The sequence below is a fragment of the Uloborus diversus genome, chromosome 9 (assembly GCF_026930045.1).
Source record: "Uloborus diversus isolate 005 chromosome 9, Udiv.v.3.1, whole genome shotgun sequence".
NCBI lineage: Eukaryota > Metazoa > Arthropoda > Arachnida > Araneae > Uloboridae > Uloborus > Uloborus diversus.
In genome coordinates this window covers 145,596,663-145,620,955 of record NC_072739.1, presented here as the reverse complement: position 1 = coordinate 145,620,955, position 24,293 = coordinate 145,596,663, and the positions used below count along the sequence as shown (strand labels likewise).

At 32.6% G+C, this 24,293-nt stretch overlaps 1 protein-coding gene across 1 annotated transcript in view; it reads right to left on the bottom strand.

The window, feature by feature from the left end:
- The window catches only part of LOC129230549 (probable cationic amino acid transporter), a 110,071-nt gene that overhangs the window by 46,930 nt on the left and 38,848 nt on the right, over positions 1–24,293 (bottom strand). The window contains exons 4-5 of the mRNA XM_054864953.1: positions 19,427–19,635; positions 5,023–5,181 (exon numbers count right to left, since the gene is read on the bottom strand). Of these exons, the coding sequence (XP_054720928.1) occupies positions 5,023–5,181; positions 19,427–19,635 (368 nt within the window). The remainder of the gene's footprint in view (positions 1–5,022; positions 5,182–19,426; positions 19,636–24,293) is intronic.

Genomic DNA, 24,293 nt, shown 5'->3' with positions numbered 1-24,293 from the left:
CTATGAGCCGTTCAGAAGTTTTCGAGTGGTTTGGGCGCTTTAAACGTGGTAGCATGAATGTTGAAGATCATGCTTGCTCTGAGCGCCATTCAACGTCTAGAAATGATGAAAACTTTGAAAAAATCCGCCAAAAAATCAATGGGAGTCGTCGTCTTCCGATTGACGAAACTTTAGAAGAAACAAGAATGAGTAGGAACTTGCGCGAGCGATCAGAAGAATGGTTCCTTCATCATGATAACGCTCCCGTACACACAGCTTTTACTACTAATCGCTACTTGGCCTCTCAGGGGTGGCCAGTCGTTGCTTGACTCCCGTATTCGCCAGACCTAGCCCCCTGTGATCTGTTTCTGTTCCCGAGGATGAAAAAAACTCTGAAAGTTAAGCGTTTTGATGATGTAGACTGTAAAAACAGCTTCGCAACGGGCACTGGACATGGTCAAAGTTAAAGAGTTCCAAAGGAGCATCTAACAGTGGAAAAAAGAGTTAACAAGTGTATTGCATCTAAGGGTGAACACTTTGAAGAGACTAAAGAAATTTTGTGAATAAACTAATATATAAATATTTTAGAACAAAAATCTGGTTATTTTTGGGTTCACCTTCGTATAACGTATTGAGGACAGAGTAATGATGGTGTTAGTGAGGAAATACAGTAGCGCAACCTACAGGCTCACCTAGAACCATCGATTACGTTTACGCAAGCATTTCACAAGGTGTTTCCATATTTTCGTCCAACCCCTGTATAGTCGTATCAGGAAAAAATGATTCTCATCACTTATTATACAGACCCTGTATAAATGCCACGGAAATATAAAATCGTTGCTTGAAATACCTGGGGCCCTGCCACTTATCCTCTGGTGTGCTATGTGTTATAGTTCCCCGGTTGGGCACATGGCTTTATTTTGACGCAGAAGAGTGTATAAATGAAAATTTAATGAGAAATAGCACTTTGAATATATTTTATCTTCAACTTCATTCTCAGCTTGAATTTCATCAATTTTTCTACAATATAATGTAAAGGTAAATGTTTCGTCAAGTACAAAAGCTGAGAAAAATATACCCAAGGAAAAAATAATATTGTCCAAACCAAACAACTTGAATAATGATTTCCGTTGCAGTTCAAATTACAGTTATGTTTAAAAAAATCTTTTAATTAATCCCGCAGTATTTATTTAAATACATTGCCATCCTGAGCTCTTTCATTGCATGAAATAAAATACTGACGACAATGTCATTAATAATCTTCTTACAAAGATCCAATCGTCGATAAAAAGATAAAACCTTTCCAAATCGATAATTAACCAGCACTAATGAAAATTTTCAACCGAGCGCTAGTAGAGAATTGTCATAATCAATATTGTTGCTGCAGTTAACCAAAATCGTCGCACGCGATACGTCTTCAAGCGTTTTTCTATTGGGAAAAATATTCCTTCTAACGGCTAAGTACAAAGCCAGCAGGTCTCATTTTTACTGACACGTTTAAGAAGACTAAAGTGATCGATAATTTTTATGATACATGATGTTTTTTTAATCGTTTTATTACTTTTGCCATGCAAGGGAAAGAATTAATGTTGCTAAATTGAGATTTGCGAATGCAATAAGAGCTATGTATAGAACAAGAAGAGCCGCCTATTTTAATGTAAAAAAAAAGAAGTTTGGTGTCTTTAGTTAGTAGTGTCCTGATCATATGCACCAAACAATTAATAAAATATGCATGAAAATATGCACCAAAAAAAGAAAAATAAATGAAGTTTTTTTTTTTTAATTTTTATTTATGTAGATTTAAATTCTGTGTCTCAGAGCCAGACTAGCGTAAGTCCAAAAATTGCGATTTTCCGTTTATTAGTGCATTGGGTGCACAATCCTATTCCGCATTGAGCCATATGAACGTAATTTTACTCTAATTTAATGTCATTTCCCCATTATTGGAAATTTTAATGTGATTCAGTTGTTTACTCTCTAAATGTCACCAACAGTAGCCGAATTGAAACCAAATTTAAGAAAAAGGCCAAATTTGTCGCCAAGTTTTGGCGACAAAACAGTTGGTGACAAAACTTGGCGACCAAAAGACTGGCGATATATCGCCAAGTGTCCGACAAATTATAACACAACTTGAGTTTACATCGAAATTAACAACGACTTCCCCCCAAAAAGGGGCAAAAGACCCCTTTGGAAACACCCGAATGCAACCAAAAAGGAAGGTGCACAACTAGACCCCACTAGGAGTCTACGTATTAAATTTCAACTTTCTAGGACGTACCGTTTTCGAGTTATGCTAGATACATACACACATACGCACATACATACGTACATATGGATGTCACGAAAGAATTCGTTGCAATTAGCTCGGGGGTCGTCAAAACGGATATTTTGGATGTCTCTGCGTTCCTAGGCATATATCCACGTGTGATCGGGTCGAAAAAAAAAAACTCAACATTCATTCGGGGGTGAGAAAAATGGAAATTAAGGCCAATTTTTGAGTGAAAATATTTTACCAGTGTTAAAAGTGCAAATCTCATACTTTGTATGCACCATGCAAACATTTCCCCTCTCTTCTGTAAAGTAGCGAGGAGGTGACTTTCGTTAGTCAGGCTCTGAGATACATCTGAATAAAAATTGAAGTCTTTTTATTTTTTCACTTTGTTAAGCGGGATAAATATATATCAATTCAATTTTATATAGAAAATGGACGCACACTAATTACTTTTATTGCAATCAATCACAATTCCTCCTTAAAATGTTTCTCTAATAAGATATATTTTTTTTTCATATACTTCATTTCCAAAGATGAAAAATTTTCTTTCTTCACTATTAAATTACATTCCTATTTGTAGTCGATTATTTTTTCTGATCAGAACCCGAACTCTTTCACTGCTTTATACATATTTATACGGAAAATTTCAGGTAACTGTTCGAAAAAACTTCTTTTTTGTTTTTCTAACACAAAAATCTAAGCTGCTGAAACTCAATAAACGTGACGTAAACAAATACTATAATTCAGGTTTATTTGAAAACACCCCCTTACTCAAATTCCTTTTCCACGAAATAGTTTTCCGTGGATCTCCCGAATTTTTCATTCTTTGTGATGAACAAAATCAAAAACAAGAGAAGAAAAATAATTTAATATGCATTTATATTGAAAATTAGCTTCTTTATCGCATTCATATGCACTGACGTCCAAGAAAACAAAATATGGATAATATGCATTTTTCCATTTTCATATCATTCGGTCTCTGTTAATTACCACTAGTCTTCCCTCTTTATTACTTCGTTATTTTGATAGGTTAAAAGTTGAAAAACAAAAGTAATTTTATGTAGAAAAGAAAAATCATTAGGAAGTTTGAAAACGAGAACAAACTTCAACAGTTGATTTGTTGCATATTGTATTTTATTAACTCTAAAATTTCCGTAAAATAAAGATGTAGTCGTTGAAAACAATATCTGTGACAACGATAAAATGAGCAACGAAGAGACAGGTCAGAAAACACCCACTTGTGATAAAATTTCAAAGCAAGTTTTTAGTAGGAAGAGTTAAATCAGAAGTGTCAAGAAGAGCTCTGCTGTGGAAAGTTGAAGGGCAATAACTGCAATTTTTTTCATTTTTCACTTTTTTTTTTTTTTTTGCATTTTTGTTATCTATTGTACGTTAGCGTTATTGTACAAGCTTGCTTATTTGGTTTAAGCTTAAAAGAAAAAACGTAAAATTCTAACATTTCCTGACTGTTAATATTGAATCCAAAACGCGTTTCTTAAAATATCTCGGAAACTCATTTCTGCAGATACTACTGTTTACCTAACCAAGGCACAATTCTACGAAGATGCGTCACTTTTTCAGTGTCACGTGACGAGACTTCGCATTATCCTTGACATGATAATTATTGTTGATAATCTTTACTCTCTCTCGGTTCAACTATGTAAATTCCAGTTATGCAAAACATTTCTTGCCAAAAATTTAATAGATAAGTGGCATTCTAACTCCATTAAAGTCCGTGGCGCGATGGAAAGTCACGTGACCGTCAAAGAAAAACCTGTTTGATGTTGGCGCCTGGAAAGCAACCCTGTGCTATCTCTATTGGATTCCTACCCTTAGTATAAAATAGTGGTACGGGTGATAATTCTTAGCCGATCTTTGATTATTGCCTACGTCAATGTGTCAACTCAAAATATGCAAAACTTTTATCGCCAAAAAATAGATAAAATAGCATTCTAACTCCATTAAAGTCTGTGGCGCGATGGAATATCACAAGACCATCAAAGAAAAACTTGATTCAGGTTGACACCTGGGAAAGCAACCATGCTGTGCTATCTCTATTGGATGCCTGCTCCAAGGATAAACTATTTATATCCGCGATGGATCTTTGGCGTTTCTAGATTACTACTAATTTAACTATGTCGATTCAAATTGTACAAAACTGTTCTTACAAAAAAGTAGATAAATCGCATTCTAACTCCATTATATTCCCTATCGCAACGGAATGTCACGTGGTCGCCTGGAAAGCAGCCGTATGCTATCACTATTGGATTCCTGCTCTAACCAGAGACACTCTAGAATTGTATAAATGAAAAAATCGAAAGAGCATAATAACCATTTTTGTCGCATAAATTATATGCCTCCGTCGCATTAAATTATTTGCCCCGTAATCGAGACACGAGGTGTTTAAGTCTGCCAAAATTTCAAGAAAAGTTACTCGATTCAAAGAATTGGCGAGAAACGGATGGTATCACGCGACTTCACAGTCTGTACGTGATGGCAGGACATCGATTTGCAATGCGTGTGAAAGATATCTTCCTTTTCTCACCGAAACTCATTAAACTTGGCGACTTTTCTTAAAATTTCGACAGACTTTGAGACGTTATATTTTGATAACGGGGAGCCGAGGACAAATAATTTACTCATCCAAACAGCATGTTGTACTTTGCTTTTTCTATTGCTGCGGATTTAGAATTTGTTTCATTGCCACATTATCATATAGTTTCCTAGTAAGGATAAAATAGTGATTTTGTATGAAATCTTTTGATACTCACCATCATACTGGATGTGATATATGCAGTGAGCACAATAATAAGACTAACTATGACCGCCATAGGAATGGACCATTTAGGGTTTTTCGCCTCTTCTCCCGTCGTCGCAATGATGTCAAAGCCGATAAAAGCATAGAAGCATGTAGCAGCTCCAGATAGAACCTGCGGAAACATATTTTATGTTATAAGCATTTTATTAATGACAGTTTCAATCAATGCAATTGTTCCAAAACATAGTCAATTTTATAGTTTTTATACTCATGTTTATTTGATTAACGCGGAAATGCAGTTTATAGAAAAATATCTTTTGAAATGACTCTCACAGTAACGAACACAGAATGAAATATATGTAGGATAGTGGCTCCCAACATGAGATGCTATTGCCCCAAAAAAGGGCGATTTGGCTCCTCAAAGGGATTATTAATTCTTGAAGGGCTATAGGGGGGAAGGGCGATGATTTTTTTTAAGTGACAGTGTTTTTTAATTCTGAGTGCCAGATTAAAATTCAAAATAAAATACTTTTGTTTTTGAAAATTGCGTCGATGATCGTCAATGATCTAAGTATCTTCCTCCAAATACCTAACAGTTCGTTTAGAAAAAATAATGGAAAAAAAAGTTAAAAAAAAAGGATTACTTTATTTCTTTTTTAAGTTCAAGAGTGACTGGATAAAGTCAGTTTATTATATACAGTCAATTCGCGATAACTCGTGTCTAAAGGGACCGACGAAAAACTTCGACTTATAGGAAGTTCTACTTACCGCTAGCTTCGGTTTTTGACTTTTAATGTTAAAAACCATCGAATATTTTAGTTAATATGTACATATAACAGACAAAATTACAGAACTTAAGAAACTTTTTAAGCACAATATGCACAGTTTAATCAAAAACATTGAGAGAAAAAAAACCAAAAGCATGGTTTTGATTTCGGTACTGCTGGAACCACTTGAATAGAGCTGATTCTACTTCAGGAAAGGTGCACATCTTCATTCGTTTCAAAAGATTGAGAGAAAAAATATCAAAAGCATGGTTTTGATTTCGATACTGCTGGAACCGCTTGAATAGAGCTGATTCTACTTCAGGAAAGGTGCACATCTTCATTCGTTTCAAATTCGGTTTCATGGATTCCACCGCTTTAGAAGTTTCTTTTTCTTTTAATATCATTGACAGAGTACTTGGTTAGACATCTTTAATAGTAAAGAAAAGTCATTCTGTCTCTCAGGAACTTATCAGCAAATAATTGAACTAAAGAATGAAGGCGAATGCATCTTAACTCAGATCAGCCTTTGAATAAAAGCATAATCAGTTGACTCGACAACTTGACAGTTTAAAAGCAAGTTCATTGTCCAGCAACATGTCAACGTATAAACATTACAGTACAACAATTGAAAACAAGCTAACTCATTTCTGTACGTGTAACTCCTTTATCGCACGTTGGCTCAACAGATGCTCTTCTTGCTTTAAAGGTCTGTTGTGCAGGAATTGCAAGTGAAGGTGAATTAGTTTTCTCTCATAGTCATTTCTTTCTTTCTTTCTTTTTTTTTTTTTTGGTCTTTGGAAAAAAAATTTTTAAGTCGTCTTAAAAAAAACATCGAGTTAAAGAAAGTTAACTTCGAGATATTGAGAATAATTAGCACGGAATTAAAGACAAAGGGGTTGATTGTTGTTAAAAACTTCGAGTTATAGTAATATTCGAGCTATCGGACTTCGAGTTATCTTGAATTGACTGTACATTTTACTTCAAAATAAAATTAGGCATTCATATTTTCAAATAACGAGCTGATGTGTGCATCACATGACTTCCTTTTACTCCAATTTAATGTCATTTTCCCATTATTGGTAATTTTATTGTCATTCAAATGTTTACTCTCTAAATATTACCAACAGTGGCCAAATTAAAACCAGATTAAAAAAAAGGAAAAAAAATCGCCAAATTTGTCGCCAAGTTGGCGACAAAACTTGGCGACCAAAAATCTGGCGATATATCGTAGTGTCCGCCAATATGTAACACCACTTAAGTTTACATCGAAATTAACAATGATTTCCCCCCAAAAAGGGGCAAAAGACCCCCCTTTGAAGCATCAGAATGCAACCAAAAAGGGAGGTGCACAACTAGACACCACTAGGAGTCTAAGTACCAAATTTCAACTTTATAGGACATACCGTTCTTGAGTTATGCGACATACATACGCACATACACACATCCGCAAATACGCACATCATACATACGTACATACAGACGTCACGAGAAAACTCGTTGTAACTAACTCGGGAATCGTCAAAATGGATACTTCGCTTGTCTATACGTTCTTAGGCACTTATCCACGTGTGGTCGTGTCGAAAAAAAAAACTCAACATTCATTCGGGGGTGAGCAAAATGGAAATTAAGGTCGATTTTTGAGTGAAATTGTTTTTGCAAACACAATACTTCCTTTTTTGTAAAAGGAAGTTGTAACCATCATTTACTCTTTTTGGGGTCACATGTAAATAATATAGACGTTACTACTCTTTTTGTGCGCTTTTTTTTAACACGCTTTTATTAGCTTCACCTGTATGTATGTATGTATGTATGTATGTATGTATGTATGTATGTATGTATCTTGTAACGGAATTTTACTGCTCAAATTTCGCCCACTTCCTGCGATCGGATTCTTTTGAAATTTGGCACGCGAACTTAGACCCGATGACAATGCAATATTCTATAATCAAATTAATTAATTAACTCTTTTAATTGTTAGTTTCCTCCAATTTTAATCAATATTTTGGCATAAATCCAACAATGTAAAAAAGGAATAATTTTAAAAAATACACTAAAAAATGCTCGCAAAAAATATTTAAAAATATCTACAAAAACCTTTAATTTTTCTGCATCAGACAAAATTTGTTCCAATGTTCCAAGGTAATTAGAACATGAAATATAATTATTTTTAACTAATTTCAGTACAAAATTTAGGTGAACCTTCAATTGGAAATTCATTGCTGATCAGACCATTGTTGAACAAACTTTTATTCAAATGCATCTCAAATTTTCAAAGTAATATAAATATGATTTCCGCAAACATACATCGATGACTCACAGTAGCTTCCCATCGGGGTGTCCTTGTCTTAACTTTAAGATATTACCTCGCACTCGTTTTATAAATAATTTCGCCGCCTTATAATTGTCCAACATAAGACTAAAAAACAGAAAAATAAAATAATAGTTTAAAAAACTATTATTTAAGACTAAAAAACAGAAAAATAAAATAATAGTTTAAAAAACTATTATTTAAGACTAAAAAACAGAAAAATAAAATAATAGTTTAAAAAACTAAAAAAACACGCTTTTGTAGCAAAATGAACTAAAAAGTGAAAAATAATTTTTGGATGATAGTAGTTGACCAATCACTTAATTTTAATGTAATACAAAAAAGCGTGGGGGGCTTCTTATCAGTTGTCTTGAATTTCTTCCATTTGTTGCCCAAGAAAAAATGTGAATAGACAGCACCCCACGCTTTTTTGTATTACATTAAAATTAAGTGATTGGTCAACTACTATCATCCAAAGATTATTTTTCACTTTTTAGTTCATTTTGCTACAAAAGCGTGTTTTTTTAGTTTTTTAAACTATTATTATTTTTTTTTCAAAGTTCAGAGCCAACTTTTCATCAATTCTAGTACTGAATGGCCTCCTTGATCATGCGAAAAAATCTCCCATATTAGATAAATTAGTTGTGGAAGCTTCTATCGGGGTGTTTGGTGGTATTGAAAAATGAAACTACACCGACCAGTTTCCAGATATTAGTTCAGAGAATTGGGAGTTTTAAGTTGACAAGGAATTTATAACGCTTTTGTTATATTACTCCTTGCAAACGAAAATTCATCAAATTTATAAAATACTAGCAAAATATGATACGTAAAACAACCGAAATTAGGACGTTGGAATTACTTTTTCAAAATTTTGTCTTAAAGATAAATAATGAGGAGAAAAGCCGAAAACTAGACGTTTTCGATAAAATATGCTCATATTTCAATAAAATATAGCAAATATACTCCACAAAACTAATCAAACAGAAAAATCTTTCACAACAAAATGTTAACAAACCACTTAAATACTTGACATAAAATTTTCAGCAAATTGAAATAATAATTTGTTTGCAAGGAGCAGTTTGAATTTTGTAATTATGTCGAAAATTAGGTTTTGAGGAAATCAACATTTTCTGTTTTATTGCCAATTTCATTATTGAATAAACAAATTAGTTTTAAATACAAATTCACCACAAATAAGGTCTTATGATTCATTTAAAATGGTATTAGTATTAAAAATTTAAATATTATATGCTTTTTTTTTTACTCATGCATTTTATATGCATTTTTTAGTAAAAAAAAGGGGGCGTGACTCCTACAAAAAGTGTCATAACTTCGCCAGTTTTCCACCGATTCAGTTCTTTTTCTTTTTAAACGGTTCAGCTAAAGGTCTAATTTTTAGAAATATAATGAATGAAAAAACGTTTGTTTGACCAATTTTTACTCATCTGAAAGCCCCTTATCGCCTTAAGCTTCAAATTTCGACTTTAAAAATGTAAAAAACAGGCCAACCTTCCATGTTCCTTATTTTTCTATTCTTCTAAAAGATGTTTAGTATGATGCAATAACCATTAATGAGGTTTTTTTTAACTAAGTTATAAGAAAGTTAAGGGGTCACAGAACTTTTCAAACATTTTTTTTTAAATTTAAGTAAATTTTATATTTCTTTGAAACCATAACATGCATACTTATTTCTTAATCAATAATTTATTTTCAAAATTTAAAAATATTGCCTACTTTTTTTAAAAATTGAAAAAAAATTCAATTTTTTAAAATTTTTAAGGTTTTTTTAATTATTGCACTAATTAAAAAAAAGGTTTTTTGCTAAACGATCAGTATAATCATCCCTAAAAATCTGTGCATTAATTTGCTTATGAGTTTGTTAGAAAATTTTCTGTGATTAATTATGTAAAAAATCAAAGTTTTTTTTTTTTTTTAAATTTATTTCGTAAAGGTTTAACATGCTCTAAACATTTGAGTAGTTTATAAAATGCTTATCCAATGCACAGTTTTGTCAAATATGTTATCCCAATTGCAAAAAATATTACTTTAAAGCTGTATCTTTAATAGAAAAAAATCCTTAGGGATTCTAATGACATAAAAACACAAAAAAACCATCATCGAGAAAAGCAGTTTAAAGTTTTTCTTTTGCATGAGAACACACAGCGAGCATGACCTAAAACCACGCATATAACTTTTTAAATATTTGAACTAAAGCAATGAAACTTTTCCCCTGAGTTCAGAATAGATTTTAGTTTTGAAATAAGCGATAAAAAAAATTTTTTTTGATCGTATCATCATTTTTGAGGTACTGTAACCCTTTAACCGAGTACAATATGTTTTATAACTATTGATCGTATTAGAATTATGGTGTTCATAATCTTTCGAAAGCATCACATGAGCAACAGATAAAAATTTTACATCATTTTGCTACCTTACAAAATTAATAAAATCCTTTCCCTTTTTCCTGCACATAGAAAAGAAGCTGTCTCGTAATTTACGTTTTCCACACTAAATTGAACCACTTATTACTGCTTCCAATGTTTGCCTAAAGGTTTAAACAGATTTATGAGGAAACACTAGGTTTCATGATAATCAATGTTCATTAGACCAGTGCTTCGCAATCTTTGGTGTGTATCGAGCCAAAAATAATAAAAAAATTATAAGGCTACCCAAGTGTGTTGAAAATAAAGTGATGCAAGCGAAGGAAAATAATCTCTTTGTCGAGAAATTTTACCTTTCAAGCAGATAATAATTTAATATTGTTGCATACTTATGTTTTTATGCCTTTAATTTTCGTTCACTAAATTGCCTATTATTAATTTATTTGGTTTAGTTGATGCAGTGCTCAGCATTAAGTCAGTGTTTTGAAATCAATTTCCATACTTATTTTCGATATCAGTCATATCTGAGAAGCAAGTTTCTGCTAGGTAGTAGTTAGGGTTGAATTGCTTTATTGCTTAAATTTGTCGCTCATTGTATGTCCTTATAGACTATCGTTTTCTCAGTGGTTTATTGTTTTCTCATTGGTTGTTCGGTCAATTGGCTATATTTGCTATTTAAACGGTTTGCAGTTCTACCTCCATTGCTTTTGCCGGATCTCTTTTCCTCCTAAAGCTCACATCTTTTTGATTGAAAAATGGGTTCCTTATAACCCCAAAAACACGTATCTGCAGTTTCCTAAAAAATTATTACCTTTTAATTTTCAGAGCAAAATATGTATTTAATTATTTTTCTCTCTGGACATTGGATCGGTAACTACAAATCTTTAAACTGTGAATTTTTAAAATTAATTCACTTGCTAAGCTAGTTTCTGTACTTTTAATAATGTTTGACAAAATCCTATTCCTATGTTTTCTTCCGCCTTCGACAAACAAAACATGAACGCTTAAAAATAAATTACTGTCCACAGACACTTATATATGTTTGCAAATTACTTAGCACTTAATATCAATTATTTCGAAACAACAGGAAATATTTGCGTGTTCTGAATATTGCCTCAACTGCGCTAAAGTCATTCATTTTGTTCCAAATATTCTGATGATTTCGTAATTACTTTCCCATCAATTACTCTTCTGAAATTAGTGTGCCGTTTATTTTCATCTTCGCCAATCGTCGACGAATTGATTATAGTCGCGTTGTTGGAAATTATTTCACCCATGACTGTTTGGCGAATAAATTTATTGTAATAGACTAAGCCAATAATGGCAACAGTTTTACCTGCAATAAAATTGATTTTTATGCGATAATTTTCTTTCAAAAGGTAAATTTGGAAAACGGAGTTGTTTCCGAAATCTTAAAAGTATAGTAGGTGAACCATGGAAGGCCACAGTAACGAATAAACAGTTTTTAAGTGTTCAATTACTACATAAATGAAAGAAAAAAATCATTAATAAACACTTTGCTTTATTGGGCATCAAATAAATTACTTTTTTACTTCCTTTTACAAAATAGCAAGTATTGTATTCGCAAAAAAAAATTTCACTCAAAAATCGGCCTTAATTTCCATTTTTCTCACCCCCGAATGAATATTGAGTTTTTTATCGACCCGACCACACGTGGATATATGCCTAGGAACCTACAGACACCCAAAATATCCATTTGGACGACCCCCGAGTTAATTACAACGATTTTTCTCGTGACGTCCGTAGTACGTATGCATATGCGTATGTGCGTATGTGTGTATGTATCTCGTATAACTCAAAAACGGTATGTCCTAGATAGTTGAAATTTGGTACGTAGACTCCTAGTGGGACCTAGTTGTGCACCTCCTCTTTTGGCATTTGAGTGTTTCTGATGTTGCATTCGAGTGTTTCTAAAGGGGCCTTTTGCCACTTTTTGGGGGGAAATCATTATTAATTTCGATGTAAACTCAAGTGGTGTTATAATTTGTCGGACACTTGGCAATATATCGCCAGTCTTTTGGTCGCCAAGTTTTGTCGCCAACTTGGCGAAAAATTTGGCGATTTTTTTTAATTTTAAATTCTGTTTTAATTTGGCCACTGTTGGTGATATTTAGAGAGTAAACAATTGAATTACATTAAAACTGGCAATAACGGGGAAATGATATTAAATTGGAGTAAAAGGAAGTCATGTGATGCACACATCAGCTCGTTTTATTCTAAACATAATCACAACTTATTAAATTTGAATTTTGTTAAGCACTTCCAAACGGCCTTGCAAGGAACAGGCTTCCATACAAGGTTATTGTTATAAATCAGCCGTTCAACTTAAAACTAAAGTTGTAATCATCAAAATATCCGCTTTTACTAAAACTACATAAACAGCTCTTCTATTTAAATGAAACGTTAAATGCTTAACATATAATCTTCTTAAAAAAACTCAAAGAATATTTCTTCAACACCATGGTTTTACTAAGCATATATTTATGAAATTTATTTAAAAATTACAGTAACGAGTATTATATTGATAATAGTAATTGCAATACTGGTATACTGGTACACCAAATACCGGTATTTCGAGCAATTTTGCAATTTCGTAATACCGGTATTTACTAAGGTAAAATACCGGTATTTTTAATATTAATTGAAAATAATAAATAGTTTCAATTAAAGAATGTTCAATTTAACTTATTAATAAATATCTACTTATATTTTAAACGTAAATTTTTTTCCATGATACAGAACCAAAATATTGGTGTAAAAAATTAGCTTCACAAAAGCACGATCTAATATAATATCATTAAATAAAATTAGCGGAAACATTGCAAAATGACATTGTCATTACTAGATAATGAGATGAACCGCATTTTCGTGCGCTTTTGCGCACCATGTTTTATTTTTTCCGTTCCCGTAATCACTCACTTTTCCTTTTGTGAAAGTTAATTTCGAGTGTAGTTTTGAATGTATTATTTGTCCTACGAGCAATTTATTCCAATGATTTTTTTTTAAATAGATATTTGTCTCATTATCACAGAGTCATAGATCCTATCACAGAGTCGTAGAGTCGTGCATCAAATTTTGACAAAAACTATTTCTTGTTAGCATAAAAAATGGTAATTTGTTGTCACCAGTATTGGTTCATTGTTCTGTCCCGCTATTTGACTTTATATTTGCAAAGTAATATTTAAAAATTATATAGTGTCTTGAAAATTGGCATAGAGGTAAAACATATTCAACTGAAACATATTTTCAAATATTTACATAATCATAACCTGGCAACGCATGAATTTTTTTTTTTTTTGCTTATTCTATCAATTTCAGTGACTGAAAGAGTACATTTGACTGAAGGAAACAACGCCATTGTTGTAATAATTACTCTGTTATTATAAATAATATGTAACAGTTCAATGGATTCGGTACCCTGTATACGCGTTATGTTAAATGGCAAAACTTCATGTACCCTTTTCTCAAGAAGTTCTTTTATGGGAACTTATAACTTTCGCAATGTCTTCAAGAATAGCCAAGAGTATACTAAAGTGAATTTTTTTTTGCAATTCTAAGAATTTCATAATTGATTGGATTTTAACCAAAATTAACTTTTTAAGTGAACAAAAAAAAAAAAAAAAAAAAGAATTGTTTTTGACCCTAAAAGCAGCTGCTTAGGAAAAAGTGAAACCTAAAGCTACCCTTCCGTATAATTTTGAACATATAAATAAAATGTGGTGAAAATTTCAAAGTAATGTAAATTAGTTTTCTGGATAAAGGAAAGTGAGTTTTTAAAATTGATGTTTTGAGAAAATTGCGTTTGAAAGTAAAATTCTACGTACATTTTAGTACATTTCTGCCTAATTAATATTTAAATAGAGTTACTTTTAATTTGCATAAAAACACAAAATCAGTGTCGCTTAAAAGCTCTTAATTTGAAGATTTTGATTAGATAAAAATGAAAATCTATTTTCTTTTAAGGCTTCAAGGTACCAAGTCCCCTTAAACATGCAATTGATTCTAGTCAAAAGAAAAAAAAAGTCCCCTCACAAGGAGCAAAGTGAAAATGTTCTATTTTCTTTAAAAAAAATTATTTTTAAGATACAAATTTACTGTTGAAAATGAAAAATAGTGTTTCAATGGAAATTTTTACATTGTTCTTTCTTTGCGTACAATAACTTTTAAAACAAATTTGCAGTGTGTTCATTTTGGAAAGGGTAAGTTGTTCTAACTATTTCACTTTGTCCAAGATTCCACTTCTTTATTTTTCAAGCTGCTTTGCCGCCAAGCTAAACCAACGAGATGTTCTGCTGTTTCAATGCATCCTTTTATGCCACACCCTTTTGGCGCCTAATTAATTATGGCAACTGTCATTTGAATTTGTGGGTATATTTAATTATTTCTTCAGGGTGGCGACAGGAACTGTGAAAAAAGTTCCCTGACTTTTCCCTGATTTCCCTGATTAAGTTCACCAAATTTCCCTGATTTACGTTACCAATGATAATGGTTTTCTTTCTTTGCTCTACTTGAAATCCATTGTATGTTTGCATAAAATGCAGTATTTTAAACGTTTTAAGTTGTGTAAAGTTGTTGAACTAAAAATATATTTTAAAAAGATGCTACTTTTTTAATAAAATGGTTAAAAAAACATATCAAGTCAATTTTTTTTTGGGGGGGGGGATCTACAAAGCAGTATATTAAATTTTTCTACAATGGAAAGATTATAGAAAAAAAACTACTTTACTTTCAAAAATCACTTAGCATAAGAATTTTAAGAAACTATTAAAATTACTCTTAGAAACATGTGTATTTATGATAGTTCAAAATAATTTCAATTACTTTTTAGTTCTAAGTTTTCAAAGAGTATAATAATTGTTGCAAAAATAACAAGTAATAGTGAAAGAATAGAAGTAATGTAGTTATTCTTATATAACTAATTGACATATTTATGCAAAACAGATGAAACCATTCGACATCTATTCATAGGGAGTTTTTCTCTAATCAAGGTTTTAATGAATGAATACAGCATTTTAACAGTAAAAAAATTAAGATATTTATTTAAGTACACATGTTAACTCTATTTCAAATGATTTCAGTGTGTAACAAAAAAAAAAATCTTGGATTGCTTTTGTAACAACAACTTTGAAATGCAGGAAAAAAAGAAAAAAAAAACAATTAGTTAATTTCAAATATATATAAAAGAAGAATACAACTTGGTTGTAAAATTAAAGAATCACTTCAGTCTGAAGAAAAGAAAACCTTTATAATATGCGGTGACATCAAATAGTATAACGGCAAAAAATAAAGTTTTTTTTATTGAAAGTTCAATTTTAGCAATTAAATTAAAAACGCGAAGAAGTAATAACTTTTAAGCTTTCATAGTATTAATTCAAAAACCAAAGATTTCTTCTTGAAATCGTGATTACAGTACGCTAATTACTTCGAGACAATGGAATAAAGGCAAAGGAGCTAAGGCATTAATGAAGGCTTTCTCTTTGCCTGTATGGTTGTTTATTTTACGTAGCATTGAAAGCGTAAAAGGAAATTTCAAGTCCCTAGGTATAAAATAAACAACCTAACAGACATAAAAGCAATCTTAGGACGTTCATCCTGTGGTTAATAAGTAAGATTCAATACTTTGACGTTGAGGAAAACAGATGCACAAATATGCAGCAGTGTATAATCTCACCTCATTAATTTTACTTTTTTTTGAACAGTTAATTGGCGGAAAATGCGTAGGGAATTAGAGTACTTAATTTTGTAAAGCAAAAAAAAAATTTTTTTCTTCATAAAATCAATTTTCCCTGATTTTTTGTTATTTTTTCAAAATTCCCTGATATTTCCCTGACTTTTCCCTGATTAATAAAGTTCCCTGACTTTTCCCTGATCTCCCTGATTTCCCTGATCTGTCGCCACCCTGTTCTTGTCGTTTAAGGTTAGTTAGTCAAGACTTAACTTACTTAGTTAATACTCAGAACCGACAAAACCTTTCTAGGAACTAGGAAAAAGTTTAGGCACCAGACAAATTATTGAGAGTTTTTCGCAAGTTCAGTTCGACGTGGTTTCTAAGTTTCCTGTTTTCAAAAAGTAAAAAAATAAAAAATAAAAAAAACTAGTTGCCAAGGTGTTAATTTAGTCGCCCGGGATTTTGTCAGATTCTGTTAATACTTAATTTTTCCTCTTCAACATTCCATGTATGCCTTCAGTGGTTGGTTTAGCATTTTAATTTTATTATTTTTTATTTAGTTGGCGGAGTATTTGATTCGAACTTTTTACGTTATTTAACTCTTTTTTCGTTACTTGGAGGATTATTTCACACTTTAATGCGTTTCTTTATTGATTTGGAGGGCTCATTTCTGATTTGAATGGAACTTTTAGTCTTGTAACATCTTTAAAGGCCTGTTTTGTTTGAAAGTTGATTAAAAAGGCGAAATAAAATGTAATATCGCTGAAGTAGTAGTTTCTATGCAACGTTGTCAAACACGACGGCAGTGAACAATATGAAAAATGATCGCCAAAATTTAAAATGAGCCAAGTGAAATAAAACGAAAGAGTACACAATTCTCTATTTTCATCATACGTTCATGTGTGTAGAAAAATACTGTTACAAATTCTGCAAATAGTAATTATTTTTGTGATTAATTTGTCGTAATCTAGCTAAATTTGGGCGTTTATTCCATTATCTTTCATCTAAAATTATTGTAGTAACATAACCTGTAAACAGTTTTTTGTAATGAATATACAACCCCCTGACATTCGACTGAAGTATACGGTCCCCCTATTTTTTCATTGATAAAATTTGTTAATGAATAAAAAGAAAGTACGAGATATTTGTATAATGTTATCGAAACTTCTCAATGGAACATTGTGGAAACTTTTCAAGGAATTATAAATAGCCTCTGCGGCATAAAAAGTGAGTCTCGATTGAGAAGTTGTACTGAGAGTATATTAGCTCTGTTTATTGCGAGGCATTTTGCTGTGTTGTTTTTCGTATTTGGATATAAATGCGTGTGTAACCGTTGAATTTATGGTGTCGATTGATATTTGCTTAATTGCTGATGATTAATTTAGCAGTTGTTAACGATCTTTCCTGTACATAGTGTAAATAAATCTCCTGTGTTTTTCTCAAGAACTGTGTCGTCATTTCAAGAAAGTTGGAAGTCGAACCGGATCCGTAACAATACTATTCATTTAAGAAGTACTGATCCTAAAGCGCGTACGTGAGTACAATCACACATACTTTTGGGCTAATTAAAACATCTAATTTTTGTTATTGCTTCTAATACTTATGCCACTCGGGAACCCGAGCCCGAGCAGCGAGGCTCCTCGATTTAAGGCAGAGAGATACGGCTTCCGCTTAATCGAGTACCTCTTTAAGTTAAGTCCGATTTGGCTCATACAATATGGAAGATGGCAGCACCATCTATGGACAGTTCGATAGTTTAGAACCAAAACAGCAGTCGTATAACACCTGGCTTAGCATCCCCAGAGGTATCGTTTCACTTGGAGGACTTTGTGATCACGAGCATATTTAACTTCCCCCCAGTCACCCTAATGAAGACGGTGGATCTTCGACCGGCTGGGATCGAACCGGGGACTCTCCGATCAAAAGTCGACGATCAGGCCGCCGCGGCCCACATCTAACTTTTAACAGACGCAAAAAGAGGTAGCGTGGTGTCTACCTCAGATTTTTTTCTCTTTATTTGTTGATAATTGAACACTTTGGTAGTTGGAGTTTGAATAATCAGCGCTCTTAAATCTGTACTTCAGAGCAGGAAGGACGTAAGTCAAAATATGGTAATTTTACGGAGAGAGGAAAAACTTTTTTCTGGCGCATGCAAAGGATGAGACGCTCGTTCTTTTAACCCTGGTAAAAAATTGAAAAGGTTGTTTTTAAAAGAATTACGTTCGCATGGCTCGATGCGGAATGGGCTTCTACATAGAACGCATTAATACAGTAAGACCATCATTATCCGCCGAATAAGGAGGCACGGTAACCACGGATAATCGAAAACTGCGGATAATCCGAATAAATGGTAAAAAATGATACTGCTGTTATACAATGGATAAAAAATATGATTAATAACACTCATACATACATTTAAATTATATCTAAAAACATTGAACATAAAAAATATGCAGGTAGTTATCAAAATAATGGAAACACCTGTGAATAAAAGGGACATTTTTGAATGTGCTTCGTAAGTAATGAAAAACAAAACTTTTTTTTTTATTTTTATAAATAGCAATGTACATATTCTGGTTGTATATGGTAACTTAACTGAAATTCTGGAAGCTTTTGATTTTTTTCAAGCACGTACGTAAAATGTCGGACCACTCACAATTTAAAAGAGGCCAAATGGTTGGAGCGCGTCTAACTGGAGCAAGTGTAACTGAAACATCTCAAATTTTTGGCGTTTTTAGAGGTACAGTATCTAAAGTCATGACAGCATACACAAAACGCGGTAAGACAAGCTTGGCAAAGCAAAATAATGGACGGAAAGAGAAGCTTAGTGAAAGAAACCGACGGGTATTGAAGCGGATTGTAGTGTCTAAAAAGCGAACAACAGTAGCAAAAGTGACCACACAACTCAATCACTATCTGGATTCACCAGTGTGAGTGATTGCAGTCGGAAAGCACCTTTAGTAACAGAACATATACGGCAGAGTAGTGATTCCCAACACACTTGTCACAGAGTGTTTCCATTATTTTGATAACTACCTGTACATATGTAAAAGCTAAAAATGAACAATAACACAATCATAAGTTTAAAAAACATTTAATAACCGTTAAAAAAAATTGTGAAAAGACACGCGGCTAATCCGAACCGCGGTTAATCCGACCATCGGTAATCGGGAGTTTACTGTAAACGGAAAAATCGCAATTTTTGGACTTCAGTCTGAATGTGAGGTGAAGAAATAATATCTAAAAATATAAATTGAATAAGTTGTACTCACCCCGGACCATCCCATGGGGAGAAACCCTTTATGCTGGCTCCAGTTGTCTGTGTCGACGTAAAACAAACCTGCCGCCATGATGAACACCCAGACGGACAGGTTAATAGCATTCAGAATGTTAGTAAACAGTAGCGATTTCTTGACCCCTGCAACCATCAGTAGCGTCATGAAGAAGGTGATTAACGCTGCTAAGAAGTCGGGCGTGTGGCCTGAAATGCAAAAAAAAAAAATAAAAAAAAATCATCATTGGAATTTTGTCGTCTGGAATTTCAAATTACGTTTTTCGCAATCACGACTTGCGATAGGACACAACTCGTTACGTTTCTTGTTTCTACAAATGGAATGTAGTGGACCTAGAGAAGAAATTTAAACCGTCATGTTATTATTGCTGGTGATCTTCTAGATTAGATGATACAACTCACGTCCGTAAAAAAAAATTAAAAAAAAAAAATAAAAAAAAGGAAAATTAATTTGAATTTTGACATCTTGAATTTAAATTATGTTTTTCGCAATCACGAGTGTGTGTGTGTATGTAGGCGTGTGTGTTTGTGTGGGGGGGTATGTGTGTTTGTGTGTAGGGGATGTGTATGTGTGTGTAGGCATGTGTGTTTGTGTCTGTGTGTAGGGGATGTGTATGTGTGTAGGCATGTGTGTATGTGTAGGTGTCTGTATTTATGCGTGTGTGTATGTGTTTGTGCATGTGTGTGAAGATATATGTGTGTGTATGTGTTTGTGTGTATATATGTGTGTGTAGTTGTGTATGTATGCGTGCGTGTGTAGGATATTGACGCAACCTGGAGACGGCTTTCGCTAGAGGAGCAGCATCGTGAGGAGTCGGTCGACGGTGATGCTGAAGAGGGTGCTGGCGGAAAAATAAAATGATAGCACATCAAAACAGTCAAATAAAAGCAATAAGCAATCGTGATTGCTCAAAAAAAGTGTAATTTGGAGCAGTAATTAAAATAACGTTATTTTCGCTAATTTACACATCCTGCTTTAATGTATCTAACACTAGATTTTGAACTCCGATTCAATTGGAAATCCTTTTATTCTCAAATGTCCAATGTTCATAGTTTATAAAAATATGCACCTACAGCGGCTCCTAAAAGTGTTCGTACACTTTGAAATTTTTTGGCAAACCAAAAATAACGCGAAACTGAATTCGAATATGAAGTCCAATATTTTTCCACATCATTCCTATGTCATTCTAAATACAACCCAGTAGTTCTTTTTCAAAATATTGACGGATCTTCTTTTTGAAATGGGTCAAAAAACGAAGAGACAGAGAAATAACACGCCACAGAAGTCATCGTACACTCAAATATTTTCGAATGAATTCATGATTAAAATTATCATATGTAGTTCTTTTATTATTTTTGCATTGTGCTGACCCTTAAAAGTCATTTGGCTTTAATTTTTTGTTTATTTATTCCGAAATATTGTGCTGATTACTTTAAAATAACTGGTATTGGTAAAAAACAACAAACAGCATTCGAGATTTAAATTTTTTCCTCACAGTACCGGTAAATTAGTTTGAAATGTCTCTAAAATAGTTAATTTATTCTATTCTGTAGTAAAGGACTTGAGAAAATGCTTTAAAGAAAAGAATCGGACCGAAAGCAAGGTAAGAAAAGATAAACCGGCAAAGTTGACATTGCGTGATTAAAGATTTAAAGTTAAAAAATTTATGAAAAATACACATTTGAGGGCCGCTGTAAAAGTTTCTACAGAGTTAAATGAAACATTTTACATTTAATTTTCACTTAAAAGTGGTCGCCAAGTTCTCTGATTAGCTGGATTAAATGGAACGTTGTCCTGAAGAAATTTTCTTGTTCGTCCGAAAAACAGAAAGGTTACGCTTTTCGTCGCAAAATCAATGATAAATAAGCTCAAAACGTTTTGGAATGACGTCTTACTTACAGATAAAAATGGATTCAACATTTTTGGTTAAATTGTTGTATAATTGTAAATATTAAAAAAATTAGGAACTTAATCTTAAGAACTTAGTTGGATCAGTTAATCAGAACGGTGAAGCTGTTCTTGTGTAAGGGTGCATATCAGCATCAGGACTTGGTAGTTTGGAATTTTTTGATGAAATAATGAATCATGCTGTTTATTTAAATATTTTAAAAACCAATTTTACACTCTTACCCAAAAATTTGGTTATCGGAAACAACTTTGTTTTTTATCAAGATAACGATAAGAAGCACAAGGTTTTCAACGTTTGCGTCTAGTGCCTTGAAAATTGTTCTAAAGTTTAGAAAATAGCCCCCCAATCTTCAAATTTGAACTTAATGTAACTTACTTAGAGATATCTGGAGGCTAGATTACGAAAATACGGCTTTGAAACGAAAATGGAGCTAGAAACAGTAAGACTCGAAGTGTGGTTGAACATTTGCTCAGAAATTACGCAAAAAAAGAAAGAAAAAACAATGAAATCTATTTCCAGACGTTTAAAAGGTGTTGTTGATACTGCAATATTCTACTAAATAATAACTTAATAAAAAGTTAGATTATTCAATAATATATAGACATTTTTTAAAGTGTACGAAGACTTTTGTAAGATAAAATTTCCGGCACTTTTTGGTTTTTGATTTTAAAAAAGTTAAGTTTTAATATTTTAAAAAAAATTTCATGTAGTTTTGTTAAAAATTGATCTTAGATCTTATGATTAAATACCTATGCCGAAATATTAATTCTAACCAATGGATAAGTACATATTTCATTGAAAGTCGTAGGTGTACGAACACGTTTGGGAACCACTGTATATGTTTTCTGTTTTGTCTTTTTATATTAATTTCATACATTAAAATTTAGGTGATATAAATAGAATTTCATAAAATGTCAAATGAATTGGGAAAATAGCAATAAAATTAAAACTAACATAGTCATCAAAAAAAAAAAAAGCCTAAATGACGATAACTAACAAATACTACACTGATGTTTTACAAATAAAGTAATATAATTTCGACAAAAAAAAAACATCTTGTTTTGATTTTTAAGCTTCAGAAGTTTTACCGGAATGATTAATGAAATATTCTAAGAAAAGCAAAACTTGAAAACATTCGTACGATTTCTTTTCTCTTAGCAGAATTATTAATTAAATTTGAAAGAAATGTGTAGAAATGCTTCATGCAATATGAAAAGCGCATCCAAACTATTATTTAAAAGAAAAAACAATTGATGAAAATTGGATAAAACATTTGCATTCTTTTAACATTTGTAAGCCATCCCTTTAAAAGCACCAGCAAAAGAAAGAGGTTGTTAGTTCTTACAAATTTAAAAGAAAAACATTGTTATTGAACAATGAAATTAATTGCAACAACTAGAAAACGGGAATTACTCGAAGAACGTAATTTAGGAATAAAATTCAATTACCAAACGAAAGCTTTTCTTGGGAAACCTTTTAATTATTCTTTAACTAAACATTTGTAAAGCACTTTATTTTGATATTGTACAAAAATGTAAACCATTAGAAATAGTTAACGCGTTGAACGAAAGAATAAAGGTACAACTAACTTGCAAATGATATAGTAAAAGTGCGTGGTGTTTATGACATTAGATTAAAAAAAAATAAAGCATTTCATTACTAAACCGTTAAAAACAGTTGATTTAAGTTGTTAGGGTTTTTTTTTTTTAAACTTTGTAATCTTTTTGATACTTATTGTAGCTTCTCAATCTTTATCATCATATTTGTTTTACTGTATATTACGAATTCGTTATGACGAATATTGAATAAGTTCACATATTCGTTGATCCAGAACTCATTACATGCTGATATAATAATTAACTAATTAGTTAAGCACAAACGTCGGGACGCTCCCCTCCAGCCATCCCCGCCTTCCTAGAACCACGCCAGCTTGTCTCCCTACATTGTTTGTTCAGTCTGCATCTCTCAGTAGTGATCTCAGTGCATTATTATTTAGTTTGATCTAGCTGTTTTAGTTCTGCAGCTCTTGTTTTCTGTCATGAAATATGACTATGCAATGAGCAGTTTGTCTTTTCCATTTCAATGGGTTGCCATTCCACCACATGTTTCAGCTCTTGGATGGCAAGACAACGGGGTCTAGTACCTCTAAAGGGTCAACTAAGGAAAAGTTAGATGACTGCCCAGAATCTTCCGGTAGTCGACTTTCAGAGTATTGATTGCCTCGTCCCAGAGGTTGACCAAAACGCGTTCAGAAAAGATCAGCAACATTCATTTGATGTTTCAAAGGCAATCGTATCAGGAACCTGTAAAGAAGATTTGAATGTACAAAATACTGGGCTTTTATCACATTCGAGGTAGTTGACAAAAGCAAATAGAACTCTCAGATTGTGCATGTAAGTGAAGAAAGCCTCTTATCAGAACTTCCGAGAATTAGTATAGTTTATGTTGAAATCATACATGCCAATGTGGTTTTCTATCAAACCATCTTAAGACGGCCCAAAACTTGTTAACCAAGCAATACAATATATCAGGTGCTTGCCAAAGCCTTTGCTTTATGTCGTCAACCCTGCGATCGAACTTAATGGTTTTTTTTCCCTCACCCAGAAAACTTACTGTTTAGCAACAATATGACAATAAATACATTAATGTTCGGAGTTCGAAAAATTCTGAAGGCAAGAAGAAAAACAGTTAGAACATTCTCGCTACCAAAAGTCAACTTTAATGTGCAATAATACTCAGAAATGGTCAACTGGATGCACTGTGAATTATCTTCCTTCCCATTGTTGGCATAAATCAGTGACGACAACGACATCGAATCACACATTGACGGTGACACAATCCCCGACTTTGAAGACCTATTTGCTGGTGAAGTTAGGCGTGGATGATCTGGACATTAGGGTGGTTCTTATAAATTCGTCTCGAGATTCAGCTCCACAA